Source organism: Nerophis ophidion, linkage group LG16 (genome assembly GCF_033978795.1).
Source record: "Nerophis ophidion isolate RoL-2023_Sa linkage group LG16, RoL_Noph_v1.0, whole genome shotgun sequence".
Taxonomy (NCBI): domain Eukaryota; kingdom Metazoa; phylum Chordata; class Actinopteri; order Syngnathiformes; family Syngnathidae; genus Nerophis; species Nerophis ophidion.
The window spans coordinates 45,323,905-45,350,319 of NC_084626.1; the positions used below are offsets into that span (position 1 = coordinate 45,323,905).

Here is a 26,415-nt window from a genome sequence, read left to right on the forward strand (position 1 = left end):
TTGAGTTCATAGATTTTCAGTTCTAACAGTGGGAGTAAACAGAGTTTGGGTTAAGCAGAAAAAAAAAAGCTTGAAAAAACATTTTTTCGAGGCATGTTATGTTTGATACCATTTTTAAAGCAACGTATGATACGTTTTTCCCCAAGCACTTTGTAGAAAAAAGGGAAGCTTGGGAACGGCTCTAAAAGTAAAACGTGGAGATGTTAATGCCGGGCACTTTTTTACTATGGCAACATTTGCAACGGATTGTTACATGGGCATTACTAAATGAGTTAAAGAGGAGCATTATCACAATTTCAAAAGGGTTAAAAACAATAAAAATCAGTTCCCAGTGGCTTGTTGTATTTTTTGAAATTTTTTTCAAAATTTTACCGGTCTCGGAATATCCCTAAATAAAGCTTTAAAGTGCCTTATTTTCGCTATCTTCGAAACCACTATCCATTTCCCTGTGACGTCACACAGTCAATGTAAACAAACAATGGGAATACCACAGCAAGTTATAGCGACATTAGCTCGGATTCAAACTCGGATTTCAGCGACTTAAGCGATTCAACAGATTACGCATGTATTGAAACAGATGGTTGGAGTATGAAAGTATTGAAGAAGAAACTGAAGCTATTGACGCTACTCAAAGCCATAGCATGGCCGAATAGCTGCGTTAGCATCGCCGGTAAAATGTGCGGACCAAACGATCAGGACTTTCGCATCTCGTGACACTAGAGCAACATAAATCTGTTGATTGGTAAGTGTTTGTTTCGCATTAAATGTGGGTGGAAGGAAACGTAATATAGTTGCAAATGCATCTGCAGGTTATCCATACATCTCTGTGCCATGTCTGCTTTAGCACCGCCGGTAAATAGCATGTTAGCATCGATTAGCGTAGCATGTTAGCATCGATTAGCTGGCAGTCAACATCAACAAAACTCACCTTTGTGATTTCGTTGACTATCGTTACAAATGCATCTGCAGGTTATCCATACATCTCTGTGCCATGTCTGCCTTAGCATCGCCGGTAAAATGTGGAGACACTCCGGCACATTCAATGGGGGTCTGGCGGCAGACACTTTGGCATCTTGGGGCCAGTGGTGCAACTTGAATCCCTCCCTGTTAGTGTTGTCACACCCTCCGACAACACACCGACGAGGCATGATGTCTCCAAGGTTCCAAAAAATAGTCGAAAAAACGGAAAATAACAGAGCTGAGACCCGGTGTTTGTAATGTGTTGAAAATGAAAATGGTGGGTGTGTTACCTCGGCGACGTCACATTCTGACGTCATCGCCTCCAGCGTGATAAACAGAAAGGCGTTTAATTCGCTAAAATTCACCCATTTAGAGTTCGGAAATCGGTTAAAAAAAGAGATGGTCTTTTTTCTGCACCATCAAGGTATATATTGACGCTTACATAGGTCTGCTGATAATGTTCCCCTTTAAGCAGGCTCGGAATGGCCGACATGCAGGAAGAGGGCCCAAGTGAGTAACAGTCCATCTGCATTTTCATCCAAATTTGCACCTACATTTTAATTGTTGGCAGTTGTACAATTGCATGGCATCAATGGGGATTGTTTGTAGTGGTTTACACCCTCGTGTAGCTAAATTAGAGAAACACTGAAATGACTCTGAATGGGTAGAAAACGATGTTTACTGGAGAATCCACAGGTGAGCAACCATCAAATTCATCCACTATTGTTGGGTTTAAGTGCCACCATGTGACTTCGAGGCCACCCCCCTCACTTCGCCAAGTGGATAGCAAACATTCAACATGGCTGCTGTTTATTTACAGGCTAAAGTCCCCTTTGGAACGACTTGCACATGTAACACAGGTAGGAAATAAGCCACATCCCTCATATTACCTGTGCCGTTTCCACGTTTAATCTCGCAGGTTTACGCCAAGCAGCATATCGCGCTCTATATAATCCAGCGTTTCAAGATGGCTGCCAGGTGCGGTGGCTAAACCTGGGGATATCTGAAGCCGGTATGTTTTAGAGTTGTTGTTTGCCTGCATATCGTAAAAACAACCGTCCAACATTTTACAACTAATTGTAAACTTATAGGTGCCGACCATCAGGGCCAAATTGCGACGAAAGAGTGTGTGGATGTTGAGATATTAAGCCGAGTTGGTAAGTGAATTTGTTTGCTAATAGTAGCTACTAGCCGTACCCATGTATTTTCTATGGGCGGTTAGCATCGGGTTTTAATCCTGTCTCCTCCAATGTTTCTGATCCGATTTAATTTATATTTATGTCGAGTCTTTATTTTGGGTACCTAAATATGGTGACTGAGTATTGTGGCGTTTTAAGGCCATCTGCACTTTTTATGCTACAGTAAAGACAATGAATGAACACCTGTCATAGTGACAACACTGTGTACTGTCGTGTTTGTTATTTTGTACATACATGTGATTGTTTAATATTGTTAATGTTAGCAGTATTATCGCTAATAATGATAATGATGAGTGTAACTTATTTATTGAAGTTCGAACAATAGATGACATAATGTTAAATAAATGATAAATGGGTTGTACTTGTATAGCGCTTTTCTACCTTCAAGGTACTCAAAGCGCTTTGACACTACTTCCACATTCACACACACATTCACACACTGATGGAGGGAGCTACCATGCAAGGCGCTAACCAGCACCCATCAGGAGCAAGGGTGAAGTGTCTTGCTCAGGACACAACGGACATGACGAGGTTCATACTAGGTGGGGATTGAACCAGGGACCCTCGGGTCGCACACGGCCATTCTCCCACTGCACCAATATTTATGTGCACACATTGATTGAACTCCGGGTCCTGTGTTTATGTAGGCCAGTTCCCTAAGTCTTGGATGGCCAGCTTTAGATAGGCCTCGAGCCCAAGCCTAAGGATCTCCACCTCCTCAACCCCTGAACTCCACCTGCTCTGGTCGGGCCGGTAGGTGGATTATAGCCGAACCCCTCATTGCTCTGCGGCTTTTTGCACTACCTCATACACAACCTGCCCATAAACTGAACTTTCACTACAAACTGCCATATCCATCCATCCATCCATCCATCATCTTCCGCTTATCCGAGGTTGGGTCGCAGGGGCAACAGCCTAAGCAGGGAAACCCAGACTTCCCTCTCCCCAGCCACTTCGTCTAGCTCTTCCCGGGGGATCCCGAGGCGTTCCCAGGCCAGTCGGGAGACATAGTCTTCCCAACGTGTCCTGGGTCTTCCCCGTGGCCTCCTACCGGTTGGACGTGCCCTAAACACCTCCCTAGGGAGGCGTTCGGGTGGCATCCTGACCAGATGCCCGAACCACCTCATCTGGCTCCTCTCGATGTGGAGGAGCAGCGGCTTTACTTTGAGTTCCTCCCGGATGGCAGAGCTTCTCACCCTATCTCTAAGGGAGAGACCTGCCACCCGGCGGAGGAAACTCATTTCGGCCGCTTGTACCCGTGCTTTTATCCTTTCGGTCATGACCCAAAGCTCATGACCATAGGTGAGGATGGGAACGTAGATCGACCGGTAAATTGAGAGCTTTGCCTTCCGGCTCAGCTCCTTCTTCACCACAACGGATCGGTACAACGTCCGCATTACTGAAGACGCCGCACCGATCCGCCTGTCGATCTCACCATCCACTCTTCCCTCACTCGTGAACAAGACTCCTAGGTACTTGAACTCCTCCACTTGGGGCAGGGTCTCCTCCCCAACCCGGAGATGGCATTCCACCCTTTTCCGGGCGAGAACCATGGACTCGGACTTGGAGGTGCTGATTCTCATTCCGGTCGCTTCACACTCGGCTGCGAACCGATCCAGTGAGAGCTGAAGATCCCGGTCAGATGAAGCCATCAGGACCACATCATCTGCAAAAAGCAGAGACCTAATCCTGCGGTTACCAAACTGCCATATCAACAACCCAATATTTTCATACTCCAACCATCTGTTTCAATACATGCGTAATCTGTTGAATCGCTTAAGTCGCTGAAATCCGAGTTTGAATCCGAGCTAATGTCGCTATATCTTGCTGTGGTATTCCCATTGTTTGTTTACATTGGCAGCACTGTGTGACGTCACAGGGAAATGGCCAGTGTCTTCGCAGAGAGTCGAAAATAAGGCACTTTAAAGCTTTATTTAGGGATATTCCGAGACCGGTAAAATTTTGAAAAAAAAATTCAAAAAATACAACAAGCCACTTGGAACTGATTTTTATGGTTTTTAACCCTTTTGAAGTTGTGATAATGTTCCCCTTTAAGGTAGTGGAGATCATTACGTTCAATAGATGGCCACTAGTTAGCCTTGCGGGCTGCCATTAATGATTGTGTGAGTTTAAAAGAGGATGATCACAGATGTCTCAAAGGACTGTACAAACCACTACGACTACAACATCCTCGGAGGAAAACTCACACCCAGTGGGCAGGGAGAATTCACATCCAGTGGGACGCCGGTGACGGTGCTGACTGTGGGAGACCTTGGAGAGGACCTCAGATGTGGGCAACCCCCCCCCCCCCCTCTAGGGGACCGAAAGCAATGGATGTCGAGCGGGTCTAACAAGATACTGTGAAAGTTCAATCCATAGTGGCTCCAACACAGCCGCGAGAGTTCAGTTCGAAGCGGATCCAAGACAGCAGCGAGAGTCCCGTCCACAAGAAACCATCTCAAGCGGAGGCGGATCAGCAGCGTAGAGATGTCCCCAACCGATACACAGGCGAGCGGTCCATCCTGGGTCCCGACGAGCGGTCCATCCTGGGTCTCGACTTTGGACAGCCAGTACTTCATCCATGGTCATCGGACCGGACCCCCTCCACAAGGGAGGGGGGGACATAGGAGAAAAAAGAAAAGAAGCGGCAGATCAACTGGTCTAAAAAGGAGGTCTATTTAAAGGCTAGAGTATACAGATGAGTTTTAAGGCGAGACTTAAATGCTAGGGACGGCGTGGTGCAGTGGGAGAGTGGCCGTGCGCAACCCGAGGGTCCCGGGTTCAAATCCCACCTAGTACCAACCTCGTCATGTCCGTTGTGTCCTGAGCAAGACACTTCACCCTTGCTCCTGATGGGTGCTGGTTGGCGCCTTGCATGGCAGCTCCCTCCATCAGTGTGTGAATGTGTGTGTGAATGTGGAAGTAGTGTCAAAGTGCTTTGAGTACCTTGAAGGTAGAAAAGCGCTATACAAGTACAACCCATTTATCATTTATTTATTTATGATTATGCCTAAAATTTCGGGAAGCCAAACTGAATTTGTAACCCTGTAATTTTGGACTAAAACAATGTGTGTGTGTTTTTAAGAACGCTAGTAGCACAGAAGAAAGGAACTTCACTGACCTCTGGGTTTGGGTTCCAACCAGTGGATTATTTTCAGTCGGACCTTCCGGACTGGTTTCCAGAGTCCAGTTTTTGATCTGTTCCTTGACACCACCTTTTTCCTTTACAAACTGGGGCTGCCCTCTCCTTACGGCAACTTCTGGCTTGGACGCCGAGTCATAAAGAAGACTGATCCTGCGTTTGATGCTGCCACCTCCGTTGGACTCCTCGGTCAGTCCTTCTCCTTTAGTTTCTGTGGTGGGAGGCTCTGGCACATTCACCTTTGGTATGTTGACAGGAGGTTTTATTTTTCTCACTGAATCAGTTCTGTTTAATTCAGGGGATGGAGGAATACCACCGGAACTAAACTTTGAAATTAGATCATTGGACAAACGCTTCCTGGTACCACCCCAGGGAAAATTTTCCTTGGTTTTCGAGGAATCATTGCTCTGCGTTTCTTCTGCCTTTTTGACTTCCTTCTTGGTGACATCTCGCTCCTTATTAGTTACCTTCACTGTTTCTGATTTTTGGTTTGTTTTGGTAACATCTTTCTTGACTGGAGCAGGTTTGGATTCATTCTTGGAAGGCTTTGTTTGATTCGTTACAGAAACAGTGGTGGACTTTTGTTGAGTTGGTTTGGTAGCCGGGCTGGTCAAGGCGGTTTTAGGGACAGTTTGAGCCACGGGCTTTCCAGCCTGGTGGGGGGTTGCTGTCCCCTTAGGGGGCGCACTAACAGCTTTTGGGGCATTGATAGATCGAACAGTGGTGTTCTGTAGTGAAAAGGGCTTGGGAGTAAGTCGAGGCTTGGGGGGAAGAACTGGTTTGGAGTTTGACACATTTATAACTTGCGAGGTTTCAAATGAATTCTGCATCGTGGGATTTCTGAAAGAAAGTGAAAAGGGGCAGAATTAAATTACATTAAAAAAGGATTGTCGTACTTGACGAAGCCGAGGTCAGAACCGTGTTGCTGGCATCAAATTCTAAAGTTAATGAGTTGGGAAATCGTGTTAGATGTAAATATAAACGGAATAAAATGATTTGCCAATCATTTTCAAGCCATATTCAGTTGAATATGCTACAAAGACAACATATTTGATGTTCAAACTCATAAACTTTGTTTTTTTTTTGCAAATAATCATTAACTTTAGAATTTGATGCCAGCAACACGTGACAAAGAAGTCGGAAAAGGTGGGAATAAATACTGATAAAGTTGAGGAATGCTCATCAAACACTTATTTGGAACGTCCCACAGGTGTGCAGGCTAATTGGGAACAGGTGGGTGCCATGATTGGGTATAAAAACAGCTTCCCAAAATATGCTCAGTCTTTCACAAGAAAGGATGGGGCGAGGTACACCCCTTTGTCCACAACTGCGTGAGCAAATAGTCAAACAGTTTAAGAACAACCTTTCTCAAAGTGCAATTGCAAGAAATTTAGGGATTTCAACATCTACGCTCCATAATATCATCAAAAGGTTCAGAGAATCGGGAGAAATCACTCCACGTACGCGGCATGCCCGGCAACCAACATTAAATGATCCCTCAGACGGCACTGAATCAAAAACAGACATCAATGTCTAAAGGATATCACCACATGGGCTCAGGAACACTTCAGAAAACCACTGTCACTAAATACAGTTTGTCGCTACATTTGTACGTGCAAGTTAAAGCTCTACTATGCAAAGCAAAAGCCATTTATCAACAACATCCAGAAACGCTGCCGGCTTCTCTATGCCCGAGATCATCTAAGATGGACTGATGCAAAGTGGAAAAGTGTTCTGTGATCTGACGAGTCCACATTTCAAATTGTTTTTGGAAATATTTGACATCGTGGAAGCGAACCATCCAGACTGTTATCGACGCAAAGTTCAAAAGCCAGCATCTGTGATGGTATGGGGGTGCATTAGTGCCCAAGGCATGGGTAACTTACACATCTGTGAAGGCACCATTAATGCTGAAAGGTACATACAGGTTTTGGAACAACATATACTGCCATCTAAGCGCCGTCTTTTTCATGGACGCCCCTGCTTATTTCAGCAAGACAATGCCAAGCCACATTCAGGACCTGTTACCCCTGGGATAGGCAAAATATAAGCCTTGGCTTCAGCCTATTCCTTTTTCAGACATTCTTTTTCTTCTATTTTGTTTTTGTGTGTAAATGTGTATGATTGTTAAATATGTATAATCTGAACTGTTATACTGATCATACAAAATAGTTGATGGTTGATTATATGACCGAAATAAAGTTATTTCATTCATTCATTCAAATGCAGAAACCAGTTTTTCCCCAACATGTTGGTCTTGTCTTTGGTTCGAGTGTCGGAATATAAATAAACATTATTTTTTTAAATATATATTTTTTTATTTGTTGCTAACTGATTTTAATTTTGGTTATAAAATTTTTTTAATTGAAAGTATCTGTTTTTTTTTTATCCTTATTGCTTTTCGACTTCAAATAAGAAGAACTCAATGTTATTGTTTGTATTTTGAAATTATTTCAACAAACCAATCCTTAATTCCCATTCAGGAAATAAATAAATAAATCAATGAACAAAAACACACTGACTAATTAAACCTTTCTTAAGGTCAACATTCACAAAGGACATTGATACTTTGGGTTATGCAAAGTTTGTATCTGATTTCTGTTCGTATTTGTTGTTTACTTCATGAAGTTAAACATCTTGTTCTGAAACAAACGTAAGAATGCTTTTGTAATTGAACAAAAGGACCGAATGAGGCAATTCCGAGGCCTCTCGTAAAGTCACTAAGTGCCAAAGGGCACACAAACCATTTTTATATGCTAAAATATGAATAGAAATGACACAAAACGAAGAGCTGGCCAACCTTCCTGTTGTGATCAGGAGTCCCAGGCAGGGAACCGATCCAAGACCCCAATTGTTTCCAGATGTTGGGACTATGCAACTAACAAGACTTTGTTATGATCAAAACAGACGGAATTTTTTCCTTTCAAAACACTAATCTCACTACTCCAACCAAGTGTTTGATTTATGGTTCAATTCCAAAGGTAAGCGCAGGGTTTTAGGCTACCAATTCCGATACGAGTGAGATCGGCCGATACCGATACCGATCTCAGGTATTAACTGTGAATGTGTCAATTTATTTACGGTTAACAGTTTAACAATATCAACTCTATTTAAACTATGTACAAAACCCGTTTCCATATGAGTTGGGAAATTGTGTTAGATGTAAATATAAACAGAATACAATGATTTGCAAATCCTTTTCAACCCATATTCAGTTGAATATGCTACAAAGACAACATATTTGATGTTCAAACTGATAAACCTTTTTTTTGTTGTTGCAAATAATCAATAAATACTGATAAAGTTGAGGAATGCTCATCAGACACTTATTTGGAACACCCCACAGGTGTGCAGGCTAATTGGGAACAGGTGATGCCATGATTGGGTATAAAAAAAAACAGCTTCCATGAAATGCTAAGTAATTCACAAACAAGGATGGGGCGAGGTACACCCCTTTGTAAGCAAACTGTCGAACAGTTTTAGAAAAACATTTCTCAACGAGCTATTGCAAGGAATTTAGGGATTTTACCATCTACGGTCCGTAAAATCATCAAAAGGTTCAGAGAATCTGGAGAAATCACTGCGCGTAAGCGATGAGATTACAGACCTTTGATCCCTCAGGCGGTACTGCATCAAAAATCGACATCAGTGTGTAAAGGATATCACCACATGGGCTCGGGAACACTTCATAAAACCACTGTCAGTAACTACAGTTGGTCGCTACATCTGTAAGTGCAAGTTTAAAACTCTACAATCCAAAGCAAAAGCTTTTTATCAACAACACCCAGAAACGCCACCCACTTCGCTGGGCTCATTTAAGATGGACTGATGCAAAGTGGAAAAGTGTTCTGTGGTCTGACGAGTCCACATTCCAATTATATTCGGAAACTGTGGACGTGGTGTCATCCGGACCAAATGGGAAGCGAACCATCCAGAATGTTATCGACACAAAGTTGAAAAGCCAGCATGTGTGATGGTATGGGGGTGCATTAGTGCCCAAGGCATGGGTAACTTACACATCTGTGAAGGCACCATTAATGCTGAAAGGTACATACAGGTTTTGGAGCAACATATGTTGTCATCCAAGCAACGTTATCATGGACGCCCCTGCTTATTTCAGCAAAACAATGCCAAGCCACGTGTTACAACAGCGTGGCTTCGTAGTAAAACAATGTGGGTACTTTCCTGGCCCGCCTGCAGTCCAGACCTGTCTCCCATGGAAAATGTGTGGCGCATTATGAAGCGTAAAATACGACAGCGGAGACCCCGGACTGTTGAAGGACTGAAGCTCTACATAAAACAAGAATGGGAAAGAATTCCACTTTGAAAGCTTCAATAATTAGTTTCCTCAGTTCCCAAACGTTTATTGAGTGTTGTTAAAAGAAAAGGTGATGTAACACAGTGGTGAACATGCCCTTTCCCAACTACTTTGGCACGTGTTGCAGCCATGGAATTCTAAGTTCATTATTATTTACAAAAAAAAAAAAAGTTTATGAGTTTGAACATCAAATATGTTGTCTTTGTAGCATATTCAACTGAATATGGCTTGAAAAGGATTTGCAAATCGTTGTATTCTGTTTATATTTACATCTAACACAATTTCCCAACTCATATGGAAACGGGGTTTGTATTTATTACATACAATTGTTTAAGCAAAACCAAGTCAAGAGTACTCAGTAACAAAACAAACTATTCCAAGTCTTTGGGTGTTGCCCTCAAAGTCCTCCTGTGTCCATGGAATCACTTCCTGACTTTGTAAACATGAAGAAAAACAAATAAAATCTGGGAGAAAATAAAAACATTGACCTAATCACTGTAGCAACAAGTCCCACCTCAGACAACACGTGGCTCTCCAAGTACCAGCATAATGACCTACATTAAAATACGGTAGCGTAGTTGGCTTAAGTACTCATTAAAGACAAGGCAGAGTTTTTATTTAACAAGTATATTTAATAGTTTGTCCCACTTTAACATTACACACAGTTTGAACAGTAAGAGTGTGTTTGAATAAAGGAAAATAAAACACTGTACTTTAATCAAGTGATTATTTGGCGTACCACGAGTACCACAGTATCAATCCTACCCTGACACTACCTTTTGTGTCGACACCGACAACTTATTGTTAAACGTCCATCGAGACTTCTTAAACTTTACTAAGCAAATATTGGTGTTTAAGCTAGCTTAAAGTTTAGCTAAGCTATTAGCATGCCTGCTCCTGGCTTGTTGTCGGTGTCTACCATGTTTAGCCTCGTAGTCGTACGCCAACTCAACTAAGAAATGCCGTTAATTTGCCGTCTTAGAGGTGGGTATTACTACCATACTGTGTATTAGAGATGCGCGGATAGGCAATTATATCATACGCAACCGCATCACCAAAGTCGTCATCCACCCGAACCGTCGAAATACATCAGAGGTCGGCCACCTTTACCTTTTAAAGAGCTATTTAAACCCGTTTCACAGAGTAAAGAAGACAATGGGAGCCGCTAACGTTCTTGCGAATATCCAATGGTGTTCATCCTGATGACAAGAAAAAGGGCGTGCTGTGAAGCCATTGCCATTGACACCTTCAACATGTGCCAACCGATTGTTAGTCAAGCAACATGTCGTGTGCAGCTTCCGTAATCACACGTACAAGATTGAGAGGCATACTGAGTGATACAGAGTACACTGATGGTTGTGATATAAACAATTTTAACACTCTTACTAATATGCGCCACACTGTGAAGCCACACCAAACAAGAATGACAAACACATTTCGGGAGAACATCCTCACAGTAACACAACATAAACGCAGCACAACAAACACCCAGAATCCTTTGCATCCGTGAAACTTCCTGATTATATTTTACGGGGACGGCGTGGCGAAGTTGGTAGAGTGGCTGTGCCAGCAATCTGAGGGTTACTGGCTCAATCCCCACCTTCTACCATCCTAGGCACGTCCGTTGTGTCCTTGAGCAAGACACTTCACCCTTGCTCCTGATGGGTCCTGGTGAGTGCCTTGCATGGCAGCTCCCTCCATCAGTGTGTGAATGTGGAAATAGTGTCAAAGCGCTTTGAGTACCTTGAAGGTAGAAAAGCGCTATACAACCCCGCCCACCTTGCCGACGCACGGGGTGTATAAAATAGTCAGGAATTGTAATGGATGCAAAGGATTCTGGGTATTTGTTGTGTTGCATTTATGTTGTGTTACTGGGAGGATGTGTTTGTCATTCTTGTTTGGTGGGGCTTCACAGCGTGGCACATATTACTAAGAGTGTTAAAATTGTTTATGTCACAACCATTAGTGTACTCTGTGTCACCCAGTATGCCTTGCAGTCGTGTGCGTGTTGCCGCGGAAGCCACACACAACATGTTGCCGGACTAACAATCGGTTTGTACATGTTGTAGAAGGCGATATAGCCAAAGGCTTCATAGCACGCCCTAATACTTATTAACTGGGTGACTGCCGGCAGTCGTTCTAGAGAATGTTTGCGTCTCCTATTGTCTTCTTCCCTTTGTGACACGGGTCCTAAATGGCTCTTTGAATGGTAAAGGATACCGATCCCAGAACCATGTATATCAAATATTTCCTGGATGGTTCAACCGCCACCTGCCCGGATCTAATTAAAATCTTTTTTTTTCGTCATGTCACCCGCCCGACTCGCGGTTTATCCGCGGATGAGACCGCAAACCGTGCATCTCTACTGTGTATGGAGACACATAAGCAGCTGCTAGTCGCTTGTGAGCTGGGAGACTAAAAACAAATAGTCTCCCTTAGCGGGATCTGCATTAGCAATCAGCATCAAAATGTCAGTTTAGCATCTTTGTTTTCAACCTGTCAACTGTCAGTTTAGCATCTTTGTATCGTACCTGTCAACTGTCAGTTTAGCATCTTTGTTTTCTACCTGTCAACTGTCAGTTTAGCATCTTTGTTTTCTACCTGTCAACTGTCCGTGTAGCATCTTTGTTTTCTACCTGTCAACTGTCCGTTAAGCATCTTTGTTTTCTACCTGTCAACTGTCAGTTTAGGGTGCTCATCACCACTTCAAGATGGCGGCCCAATTTCTCGCGCCACAGCAGCCAATGCTGCGTCTACTTATAAGATGTCTATCCAGACTTCTTCTGTTTGTTTGATATCATGATATCATGTATCATGTATGTTTTCTACCTGTCAACTGTCAGTTTAGCATATTTGTTTTCTCCCTGTCAACTGTCAGTTTAGCATCTTTGTTTTCTACCTGTCAACTGTCAGTTTAGCATCTTTGTTTTCTTCCTGTCAAATGTCCGTTTAGCATTTTTGTTTTCTACCTGTCAACTGTCAGTTTAGCATCTTTGTTTTCTACCTGTCAACTGTCAGTTTCGCATCTTTGTTTTCTACCTGTCAACTGTCAGTTTAGCATCTTTGATTTTAACCTGTCAACTGTAAGTTTAGCATATTTGTTTTCTCCCTGTCAACTGTCAGTTAAGCATCTTGGTTTTCTACATGTCAACTGTCAGTTTAGCATCTTTGTTTTCTACCTGTCAACTGTCAGTTTAGCATCTTTGTTTTCTACCTGTCAACTGTCAGTTTAACATATTTGTTTTCTACCTGTCAACTGTCAGTTTAGCATCTTTGTTTTCTACCTGTCAACTGTCAGTTTCGCATCTTTGTTTTCTACCTGTCAACTGTCAGTTTAGCATCTTTGTTTTCTTCCTGTCAAATGTCCGTTTAGCATTTTTGTTTTCTACCTGTCAACTGTCAGTTTAGCATCTTTGTTTTCTACCTGTCAACTGTCAGTTTAGGGTGCTCATCACCACTTCAAGATGGCGGCCCAATTTCTCGCGCCACAGCAGCCAATGCTGCGTCTACTTATAAGATGTCTATCCAGACTTCTTCTGTTTGTTTGATATCATGATATCATGTATCATGTATGTTTTCTACCTGTCAACTGTCAGTTTAGCATATTTGTTTTCTCCCTGTCAACTGTCAGTTTAGCATCTTTGTTTTCTACCTGTCAACTGTCAGTTTAGCATCTTTGTTTTCTTCCTGTCAAATGTCCGTTTAGCATTTTTGTTTTCTACCTGTCAACTGTCAGTTTAGCATCTTTGTTTTCTACCTGTCAACTGTCAGTTTCGCATCTTTGTTTTCTACCTGTCAACTGTCAGTTTAGCATCTTTGATTTTAACCTGTCAACTGTAAGTTTAGCATATTTGTTTTCTCCCTGTCAACTGTCAGTTAAGCATCTTGGTTTTCTACATGTCAACTGTCAGTTTAGCATCTTTGTTTTCTACCTGTCAACTGTCAGTTTAGCATCTTTGTTTTCTACCTGTCAACTGTCAGTTTAACATATTTGTTTTCTACCTGTCAACTGTCAGTTTAGCATCTTTGTTTTCTACCTGTCAACTGTCAGTTTCGCATCTTTGTTTTCTACCTGTCAACTGTCAGTTTAGCATCTTTGTTTTCTTCCTGTCAAATGTCCGTTTAGCATTTTTGTTTTCTACCTGTCAACTGTCAGTTTAGCATCTTTGTTTTCTACCTGTCAACTGTCAGTTTCGCATCTTTGTTTTCTACCTGTCAACTGTCCGTTTAGCATCTTTGTTTTCTTCCTGTCAAATGTCCGTTTAGCATTTTTGTTTTCTACCTGTCAACTGTCAGTTTAGCATCTTTGTTTTCTACCTGTCAACTGTCAGTTTAGCATCTTTGTTTTCTACCTGTCAACTGTCAGTTTAGCATCTTTGTTTTCTACCTGTCAACTGTCAGTTTAGCATCTTTGTTTTCTTCCTGTCAAAAGTCCGTTTAGGATTTTTGTTTTCTACCTGTCAACTGTCAGTTTAGCATCTTTGTTTTCTACCGGTCAACTGTCAGTTTAGCATCTTTGTTTTCTACCGGTCAACTGTCAGTTTAGCATCTTTTTTTTACCTGTCAACTGTCAGTTTAGCATTTTTGTTTTCTCCCTGTCAACTGTCAGTTTAGCATCTTTTTTTTCTCCCTGTCAACTGTCCGTTTAGCATCTTTGTTTTCTACCTGTCAACTGTCAGTTTAGCATCTTTGTTTTCTACCTGTCAACTGTCCGTTAAGCATCTTTGTTTTCTACCTGTCAACTGTCAGTTTAGCATCTTTGTTTTCTACCTGTCAACTGTCCGTTTAGCATCTTTGTTTTCTACCTGTCAACTGTCCGTTAAGCATCTTTGTTTTCTACCTGTCAACTGTCAGTTTAGGGTGCTCATCACCACTTCAAGATGGCGGCCCAATTTCTCGCGCCACAGCAGCCAATGCTGCGTCTACTTATAAGATGTCTATCCAGACTTCTTCTGTTTGTTTGATATCATGTATACTGCCACAAGTGGTGCTCAGGTGTATCATGGCAACGGGCCCACAAGGATTTTAAATGTAGAAAAAAAAAATCTGAATCCGACCCCTTTAAATCAACCTATGGCAATCACGTACTTTACTGATTGTCCTTTGTTGAAAATAGGTCATGACTTCCATTTAATAGTCACGGAAACATTTTTTTGCAGTCCTCCTCGGGAGTGACACAGCGTTCACGCAGGTGAGTAAAAAAGAGAAAAGTGTTCTTTCCAAATTCCCCAGGCATTGTGTGCAGCATCTGGTCTGACCTGTCAGCCTCTCCCCGCCCAGAAGTTCCCACTGACAGACCTGTCGACAACAACACCGACGGACCTGTCGACGACAACACCGACGGACCTGTCGACGACAACACCGACGGACCTGTCGACGACAACACCGACGGACCTGTCGACGACAACACCGACGGACCTGTCGACGACAACACCGACGGACCTGTCGACGACAACACCGACGGACCTGTCGACGACAACACCGACGGACCTGTCGACGACAACACCGACGGACCTGTCGACGACAACACCGACGGACCTGTCGACGACAACACCGACGGACCTGTCGACGACAACACCGACGGACCTGTCGACGACAACACCGACGGACCTGTCGACGACAACACCGACGGACCTGTCGACGACAACACCGACGGACCTGTCGACGACAACACCGACGGACCTGTCGACGACAACACCGACGGACCTGTCGACGACAACACCGACGGACCTGTCGACGACAACACCGACGGACCTGTCGACGACAACACCGACGGACCTGTCGACGACAACACCGACGGACCTGTCGACGACAACACCGACGGACCTGTCGACGACAACACCGACGGACCTGTCGACGACAACACCGACGGACCTGTCGACGACAACACCGACGGACCTGTCGACGACAACACCGACGGACCTGTCGACGACAACACCGACGGACCTGTCGACGACAACACCGACGGACCTGTCGACGACAACACCGACGGACCTGTCGACGACAACACCGACGGACCTGTCGACGACAACACCGACGGACCTGTCGACGACAACACCGACGGACCTGTCGACGACAACACCGACGGACCTGTCGACGACAACACCGACGGACCTGTCGACGACAACACCGACGGACCTGTCGACGACAACACCGACGGACCTGTCGACGACAACACCGACGGACCTGTCGACAACAACACCGACGGACCTGTCGACAACAACACCGACGGACCTGTCGACAACAACACCGACGGACCTGTCGACAACAACACTGACAGACGTGTCGACAACAACACTGACAGACGTGTCGACAACAACACTGACAGACCTGTCGACAACAACACTGACGGACCTGTCGACAACAACACTGACGGACCTGTCGACGACAACACTGACAGACCTGTCGACAACAACACTGACGGACCTGTCGACAACAACACTGACAGACCTGTCGACGACAACACTGACGGACCTGTCGACAACAACACTGACGGACCTGTCGACGACAACACTGACGGACCTGTCGACGACAACACTGACGGACCTGTCGACGACAACACTGACAGACGTGTCGACAACAACACTGACGGACCTGTCGACAACAACACTGACAGACCTGTCGACAACAACACTGACAGACCTGTCGACAACAACACTGACAGACGTGTCGACAACAACACTGACAGACCTGTCGACAACAACACTGAAAGACCTGTCGACAACAACACTGACAGACCTGTCGACAACAACACTGACAGACCTGTCGACAACAACACTGACAGACCTGTCGACAACAACACTGACAGACCTGTCGACGACAACACTGACGGACCTGTCGACGACAACACTGACGGACCTGTCGACAACAACACTGACGGACCTGTCGACAACAACACTGACAGACCTGTCGACAACAACACTGACAGACCTGCCGACAACAACACTGACAGACCTGCCGACGACAACACTGACAGACCTGTCGACGACAACACTGACAGACCTGTCGACGACAACACTGACGGACCTGTCGACAACAACACTGACAGACCTGTCGACGACAACACTGACAGACCTGTCGACGACAACACTGACAGACCTGTCGACGACAACACTGACAGACCTGTCGACAACAACACTGACGGACCTGTCGACCACAACACCGACGGACCTGTCGACGACAACACCGACGGACCTGTCGACAACAACACCGACAGACCTGTCGACAACAACACCGACGGACCTGTCGACGACAACACCGACGGACCTGTCGACGACAACACCGACAGACCTGTGGACGACAACACCGACAGACCTGTCGACAACAACACCGACAGACCTGTCGACAACAACACCGACAGACCTGTCGACAACAACACCGACAGACCTGTCGACAACAACACCGACAGACGTGTCGACAACAACACCGACAGACGTGTCGACAACAACACTGACAGACCTGTCGACAACAACACTGACAGACCTGTCGACAACAACACCGACAGACCTGTCGACAACAACACTGACAGACCTGTCGACAACAACACTGACAGACCTGTCGACAACAACACTGACAGACCTGTCGACAACAACACCGACAGACCTGTCGACAACAACACTGACAGACCTGTTGACAACAACACTGACGGACCTGTCGACAACAACACTGACAGACCTGTCGACAACAACACTGACAGACGTGTCGACGACAACACTGACAGACCTGTCGACAACAACACTGACAGACCTGTCGACAACAACACTGACAGACCTGTCGACAACAACACTGACAGACCTGTCGACAACAACACTGACAGACGTGTCGACGACAACACTGACAGACCTGTCGACAACAACACTGACAGACCTGTCGACAACAACACTGACAGACCTGTCGACGACAACACTGACAGACCTGTCGACAACAACACTGACAGACCTGTCGACAACAACACTGACAGACCTGTCGACAACAACACTGACAGACCTGTCGACAACAACACAGTCTGCCTTTTATTCATTTGGAGTATATTTCTTTTTCCATATGCATTGATATCGTTTTATTCTCCAACTCTATGGGGATTTTTTGGGGATGGATTGATGGGTTTATTTTTTTTAAATTGATATCGATTTTATGTCTTTTGGAATATGTATTGATATTGTTTTATCTCCCACCCCTATTGGTGTTTTTCCTTTTTTTTTCGTCTATCATGATATATGTTATCGTTTTATGTCCCGGCCCTATGAGGATTGTTTCAGAATTACATTTTTTGTTTTATTGGTAGCGGTTTTATGTCTGTTGCTGTATATATATTGACGTCGTTTCACGGCCCAGCCCTATGGGGATTTTTTGAGAATTAATTTTTTTTTCATTTATATCAATTTCATGTCTTTTGCAATATATATTGATATTGTTTTATCGCCCAGCTCTATCGGCTTTTTACCTATTTTTTTTCATAAGTTATGTGTCTATCATGATGAATATGTTTATCGTTTTACGGCCCAGCCCTATGTTTTTTTTTCAGAATTACATTTTTTTTTACTGATATCAATTTCATGTCTTTTGCAATATATATTGATATTGTTTTATCGCCCAGCCCTATCGGCCTTTTTTTCATTTTTTTACATGAGTTGTCTATCATGATACATATATATTGATATCGTTTCATCGCCCAGCCTTATCGGCCTTCTTCCTATTTTTTTTCATAAGTTATGTCTCTATCGTGATAAATATGTTTATCGTTTTACGGCCCAGCCCTATGTTTTTTTTTTCAGAATTACATTTTCTTTTATTGATATCAATTTCATGTCTTTTGCAATATATATTGATATTGTTTTATCGCCCCGCCTTATCAGCCTTTTTCCTATTTTTTTTTTTACATAAGTTATGTGTCTATCATGATATATAATTATCGTTTTAAGGCTCAGCCCTATGGGGATTTTTTTGCAGAATTACTATTTTTTAATTGACATCAATTTGATGTCTTTTGCATTATACAATGATATTGTTTTATCGCCCAGCCCTATCAGCCTTTTTCCATTTTTGTTACATAAGTTGTCTATCATGATATATATATTGATATCGTTTCATCGCCCAGCCTTATCGGCCTTCTTACTATTTTTTTTCATAAGTTATGTCTCTATCATGATAAATATGTTTATCGTTTTACGGCCCAGCCCTATGGGGCTTTTTTCAGAATTGCAAATGTTTTAAATTGATATCGATTTTATGTCTTTTGCGATAAATATTGATATTGTTTTATCGCCCAGCCCTATCAGCCTTTTTCCTATTTTTTTTCCATAAGTTATGTGTCTATCATGATATATAATTATTGTTTTACGGCTCAGCCCTATGGGGATTTTTTTCAGAATTACTATTTTTTAATTGACATCGATTTGATGTCTTTTGCATTATATATTGATATTGTTTTATCGCCCAGCCCTATCGGCCTTTTTTTCATTTTTTTACATAAGTTGTCTATCATGATATATATATTGATATCGTTTCATCGCCCAGCCTTATCGGCCTTCTTCCTATTTTTTTACATAAGTTATGTCTCTATCATGATAAATATGTTTATTGTTTTACGGCCCAGCCCTATGTTTTTTTTTTTCAGAATTACAATTTTTTTTTATCGATATCGATTTTATGTGTTTTGCGATAAATATTGATATTGTTTTATCGCCCAGCCCTATCAGCCTTTTTCCCATTTTTTTTTTTTTACATAAGTTATGTGTCTATCATGATATATAATTATCGTTTTACGGCCCAGCCCTATGGGGATTTTTTTCAGAATTACTATTTTTTAATTGACATCAATTTGATGTCTTTTGCATTATACAATGATATTGTTTTATCGCCCAGCCCTATCAGCCTTTTTCCATTTTTGTTACATAAGTTGTCTATCATGATATATATATTGATATCGTTTCATCGCCCAGCCTTATCGGCCTTCTTACTATTTTTTTTCATAAGTTATGTCTCTATCGTGATGAATATGTTTCTCGTTTTACGGCCCAGCCCTATGGCGATTTTTTGAGAATTACATTTTTTTTAATTGATATCAATTTCATGTCTTTTGCAATATATATTGATATCGTTTTATCGATCAGCCTTTTACCTATTTTTTTCCATAAATTATGTGTCTATCATGATATATAATTATCGTTTTACGGCCCAGCCCTATGGGGATTCTTTTCAGAATTACTTTTTTTTTTTTTTTAAATTGATATTGATTTTGTCTTTTGCGATAATTATTGATATCGTTTCATCGCCAAGACCTATCAGCCTTTTTTTCATTTTTTTACATGAGTTGTCTATCATGATATATATATTGATATTGTTTCATCGCCCAGCCTTATCGGCCTTCTTCCTATTTTTTTTTCATAAGTTATGTCTCTATCATGATAAATATGTTTATTGTTTTACGGCTCAGCCCTATGTTTTTTTTTTTCAGAATTACAATTTTTCTTTTTATTGATATCGATTTTATGTCTTTTGCGATAAATATTGATATTGTTTTATCGCCCAGCCCTATCAGCCTTTTTCCTATTTTTTTTTACATAAGTTATGTGTCTATCATGATATATAATTATTGTTTTACGGCAGATTGTAGCTGAGATAGGCGCCAGCGCCCCCCGCGACCCCAAAAGGGAATAAGCGGTAGAAAATGGATGGATGGATGGGGCCCAGCCCTATGGGGATTTTTTCAGATTTAGTATCGGCCTATGTCCATTTTTTTACATAAGTTGTGTCTATCATGATATATATTGATATCGTTTTATCGCCCAGCACTATCGGCCTTTGTCCATTTTTTCACATAAGTTATGTGTCTATCATAATAAATGTTTATCGTTTTATGGCCCAGCCCTATGGAGATTTTTTTCAGAATTACGATTTTTTTTTTTTAATCGATATCGATTTTATGTTTTTTGCGATAAATATTGATATTGTTTTATTGCCAAGCCCTATCGGCCTTTTTCCATTTTTTTTTTTTTTTTACATAAGTTGTGTATTCCATGATACATGTTATTTTACGGCCCAGCCCTATGGGGAATTTTTTAGAATTTACTTTTTTTTTTTTTTTATTGAAATGGATTTTATGTCTTTTGCGATAAATATTGATATTGTTTTATCGCCCAGCCCTATCAACCATTTTCCTATTTCTCTCCATAAGTTATGTGTCTATCACGATAAACATGTTTATTGTTTGACGGCCCAGCCCTATGGGGATTTTTTCAGAATTACCATTTTTTAATTGTTTTCCATTTGATGTCTTTTACAATATATATTGATATCGTTTTATCGCCCAGCCTGATCGGCCTTTTTCCTTTTTTTTTTTTACATAAGTTGTGTCTATCATGATATATGTTATCATTTTACGGCCCAGCCCTATGGGGATTTTTTCAGAATTACATTTTTTTTTTAATTGATATTGATTTTGTCTTTTGCGATAATTATTGATATCGTTTCATCGCCAAGACCTATCGGCCTTTTTCCTATTTATTTACATAATCTATGTGTCTGTCATGATATATATGTTATCGTTTTATGGCCCAGCCCTATGGGATTTTTTCAGAATTACAATTTTTGTAAATGGCTTCGATTTGATGTCTTTTGCAATATATATTGATATCGTTTTATCGCCCAGCCCTATCGGCCTTCTTCCTATTTTTTTTACAGAAGTTATGTGTCTATCATAATAAATATGTTTATCGTTTTACAGCCCAGCCCTATGGAGATTATTTTCAGAATTACGATTTTTTTTTTTATTGATATCGATTTTATGTATTTTGCGATAAATATTTATATTGTTTTATAGCCAAGCCAAGCCAAGCCCTATCGGCCTTTTTCCATTTTTTTTTTTTTACATAAGTTGTGTATTACATGATATATGTTATTTTACGGCCCAGCCCTATGGGGATTTTTTCAGAATTGCTTTTTTTTTTATATTGATATTGATTTTCTCTTTTGCGATAATTATTGATATCGTTTCATTGCCATGCCCTTCTTCCTATTTTTTTTACATGAGTTATGTGTCTGTCATGATATATATGTTATCGTTTTATGGCCCAGCCCTATGGGATTATTTCAGAATTACTATTTTTTTAAATGACTTCCATTTGATGTCTTTTGCAATATATATTGATATCGTTTTATCACCCAGCATTATCAGCCGTTTTCCATTTGTCTACATAAGATGTGTCTATCACGATATATATAGATATCATTTTATCGCCCAGCACTATCAGCCTTTTTCCATTTGTTTACATAAGTTGTGTCTAACATGATATATATTGATATCGTTTTATCGCCCAGCCCTATCGGCCTTCTTCCTATTTTTTTGTTTTTTTACATAAGTTATGTGTCTATCACGATAAATATGTTTATCGTTTGACGGCCCAGCCCTATGGGGATTTTTTTCAGAATTACCATTTTTTAATTGATTTCGATTTGATGTCTTCTACAATATATATTGATATCGTTTTATCACCCAGCACTATCAGCCTTTTTCCATTTGTTTACATAAGATGTGTCTATCACGATATATATTGATATCGTTTCATCGCCCAGCACTATCGGCCTTTTTCCATTTGTTTACATAAGTTGTGACTACCATGATATACATTTATATCGTTTTATTACTCAGCCCTATCGGCCTTCTTCCTATTTTTTGTTTTTTTACATAAGTTATGTGATAAATATGTTTATCGTTTGACGGCCCAGCCCTATGGGGATTTCTTTCAGAACGACTATTTTTTAATTGACTTCGATTTGATGTCTTCTACAATATATATTGATATCGTTTTATCACCCAGCCCTATTGGCCTTTGTCCATTTTTTTACATAAGTTACGTGTCTATCATGATAAATAAATATGTTTATCGTTTTATCGCCCAGCCCGATCGGCCTTTTTCCATTTTTTTTTTATTTATTTTTTTTTTACATAAATTGTGTCCATCATGATATATGTTATCGTTTTACGGCCCAGCCCTATGGGGATTTTTTCAGAATTACATTTTTTTTTTAAATTGATATTGATTTTGTCTTTTGCGATAATTATTGATATCGTTTCATCGCCAAGCCTTATCGGCCTTTTTCCTATTTATTTACATAATCTATGTGTCTGTCATGATATATATGTTATCGTTTTATGGCCCAGCCCTATGGGATTTTTTCAGAATTACTACGTTTTTAAATGACTTCGATTTGATGTCTTTTGCAATATATATTGATATCGTTTTATCAACCAGCACTATCAGCCTTTTTCCATTTGTTTACATAAGATGTATCTATCACGATATATATTGATATCGTTTTATCACCCAGCACTATCGGCCTTTTTCCATTTGTTTACATAAGTTGTGACTATCATGATATACATTGATATCGATTTATATCCCAGCCCTATCGGCCTTCTTCCTATTTTTTGTTTTTTTACATAAGTTATGTGTCTATCACGATAAACATGTTTATCGTTTGACGGCCCAGCCCTATGGGGATTTTTTTAGAATTACCATTTTTTAATTGACTTCGATTTGATGTCTTCTACAATATATATTGATATCGTTTTATCGCCCAGCCCGATCGGCCTTTTTCCATTTTTTTTACATAAGTTATGTGTCTATCATGATATATGTTATCATTTTACGGCCCAGCCCTATGGGGATTTTTTCAGAATTACATTTTTTTTTTAATTGATATTGATTTTGTCTTTTGCGATAATTATTGATATCGTTTCATCGCCAAGCCTTATCGGCCTTTTTCCTATTTATTTACATAATCTATGTGTCTGTCATGATATATATGTTATCGTTTTATGGCCCAGCCCTATGGGATTTTTTCAGAATTACTTCTTTTTTAAATGACTTCGATTTGATGTCTTTTGCAATATATATTGATATCAGTTTATCACCCAGCACTATCAGCCTTTTTCCATTTGTTTACATAAGTTGTGACTATCATGATATACATTGATATCGTTTTATTTCCCAGCCCTATCGGCCTTCTTTGTATTTTTTGTTTTTTTACATAAGTTATGTGTCTATCACAATAAATATGTTATCATTTTACGGCTCAGCCCTATGGGGATTTTTTTCAGAACTACTATTTTTAATTTACTTCGATTTGATGTCTTTTGCAATAAATATTGATATCGTTTTATCGCCCAGCACTGTCGGCCTTTTTCCATTTGTTTACATAAGTTGTGACTATCATGATATACATTGATATCGTTTTATTTCCCAGCCCTATTGGCCTTCTTCCTATTTTTTGTTTTTTTACATAAATTATGTGTCTATCACGATACACATGTTTATCGTTTGACGGCCCAGCCCTATGAGGATTTTTTTCAGAACTACTAATTTTAATTGACTTCGATTTGCTGTCTTTTGCAATAAATATTGATATCGTTTTATCGGCCAGCCCTATCGGCATTTTCCCTATTTTTTTCACATAAGTTACATGTCTATCATGATAAATAAATATGTTTATCGTTTTACAGCCCAGCCCTATGGGGATTTTTTTTTGTATTAGGCTTGAAATACACGCTTTCACAAGCCAGGTGTGGGCGGGGCCGAAGATGCCACCCTCAGGTGATCCAGGTGTGTATTCCTGCTTCTCCGCCAAACAGGAAATGGGTCTGAAAGGAACAGTTGTTGGGGGTCCTTATCTTTGTTTACCTTGTGACTTACCCTGCCAAGGCTGCACTTTTCACCCATGCCCTAAATGTCCGGCAAGACCTTCAGTTTAAAAGCTCACCAACACAACCCGGAAGTCCATTTGAAATGGCTACAATGACGTCATAGAAAGAAGAGCTAGTTGACGAGCTGGTTAATAAGTTACTAATAAACAAACTAGAGAACTTTGCGTGGCGACGAGCAGTCAAACTCTTCATTAAACAGTACAACTTTGAAGCAAACATTTGGAAACAAACAAAGCCTTTAAGGAGTTCAAGAAGTACACGCACCTGCTACAGAAAGTAACTTGATGTTTACCTGAAGTCTTCAGGAAACAGGGTTGGGGGAAAAAAAAGGAAAAGTTAAAACGTAAAAAAAAAAATGTCGCGCTATCCACCCGCGTCTCGCCTGTTCCTCTGCGTCTTTTTCCTCATTCCCACAGAAGAGGCGTCACGGCGCCGAGAAGACTTGTTTCTCACTTCTCACACACTCCCCGCGGCTTGACTCGACCCACGCAGCAGCCAGGAGTCAAGCTGCCAGTCGTGGCCAAACACCATCACACCGGAAGTGCGTGTGTCCTTCAGAATAAAACACCGCGACTGAGTTGATAGTTACGCCACAATTAGGCGTGATTTGGTTTGTATTGCCATAGATCAGTGATTCTCAACCTTTTTTTCAGTGATGTACCCCCCTGTGAACATTGTTTTAATTCAAGTATCTCTTTTTTGGTTGAAAAAAAAGAGATAAAAAAGTTAAATACAGCACTTTGTCATCCGTTTCTGATTTATTAGATTGTATATCAGTGCAAAAATATTGCTCATTTGTAGTGGTCTTTCTTGAACTATTTGGGTAAAAATATATAAAAATAACTAAAAACTTGTTGAAAAATAAACAAGTGATTCAATTATAAATAAAGATTTCTACACATAGAAGTAATCATCAACTTAACTTTGGGGATTGTAATAGAGATCCTTCTGGATTCATCAACTTAATTAAAAACATTTCTTCACAAAAAAAGTAATCTTCAACATCAATATTTATGGAACATATCCACAAAAATTATGTTGGATCCACTATGGACTGGACTCTCACTATTATGTTAGATCCACTATGGACTGGACTCTCACTATTATGTTAGATCCACTATGGACTGGACTCTCACTATTATGTTAGATCCACTATGGACTGGACTCTCACTATTATGTTAGATCCACTATGGACTGGACTCTCACACTATTATGTTAGATCCACTATGGACTGGACTCTCACACTATTATGTTAGATCCACTATGGACTGGACTCTCACACTATTATGTTAGATCCACTATGGACTGGACTCTCACACTATTATGTTAGATCCACTATGGACTGGACTCTCACTATTATGTTAGATCCACTATGGACTGGACTCTCACTATAATGTTAGATGCACTATTGACTGGACTCTCACTATTATGTTAGATCCACTATGGACTGGACTCTCACTATTATGTTAGATCCACTATGGACTGGACTCACACTATTATATTAGATCCACTATGGACTGGACTCACACTATTATATTAGATCCACTATGGACTGGACTCTCACTATTATGTTAGATCCACTATGGACTGGACTCTCACTATTATGTTGGATCCACTATGAACTGGACTCTCACTATTATATTAGATCCACTATGGACTGGACTCACACTATTATGTTAGATCCACTATGGACTGGACTCTCACTATTATGTTAGATCCACTATGGACTGGACTTTCACAATATTATGTCAGACCCCTCCCCCACCTTCCTAGAGGGCGGTGGGGGGGTCACCCACATCCGCGGTCCTCTCCAAGGTTTCTCATAGTCATCCACAATGACATCCTACTGGGTTGAGTTTTTCCTTGCCCTTTTGTGGGCTCTGAATTGAGTGTGTTCCACGCTGGAAATCACTGAGAGCGGCCCATTTTTTCACAAATGTGTGTAGAAACAGTCTCCATGCCTAAGTGCTTGATTTGATACACCGGGCTAAGGGATCAGGACACCTGATTCTCATCATTTAGATGGCTGGCCACATACTTTTGTCAATATAATGCACGCAGATAACATTTGTGACTGTAATAGAAACACGCT

The 26,415-nt window shown here is 41.1% G+C and overlaps 1 protein-coding gene across 3 annotated transcripts in view; it reads right to left on the bottom strand.

Moving 5' to 3' along the window:
• The window catches only part of tnks1bp1 (tankyrase 1 binding protein 1), a 79,594-nt gene extending 54,772 nt beyond the window's left edge, over positions 1-24,822 (bottom strand). The window contains exons 1-2 of one of the 3 annotated variants that reach the window (XM_061875319.1): positions 24,588-24,822; positions 5,281-6,141 (exon numbers count right to left, since the gene is read on the bottom strand). In XM_061875319.1, coding sequence (XP_061731303.1) covers positions 5,281-6,131 — 851 coding nt within the window. In that variant the 5' untranslated portion in view covers positions 6,132-6,141; positions 24,588-24,822. The remainder of the gene's footprint in view (positions 1-5,280; positions 6,142-24,587) is intronic. The other 2 variants (XM_061875318.1, XM_061875317.1) reach the window with 2 other exon arrangements.
• Positions 24,823-26,415: the final 1,593 nt, after the last annotated feature.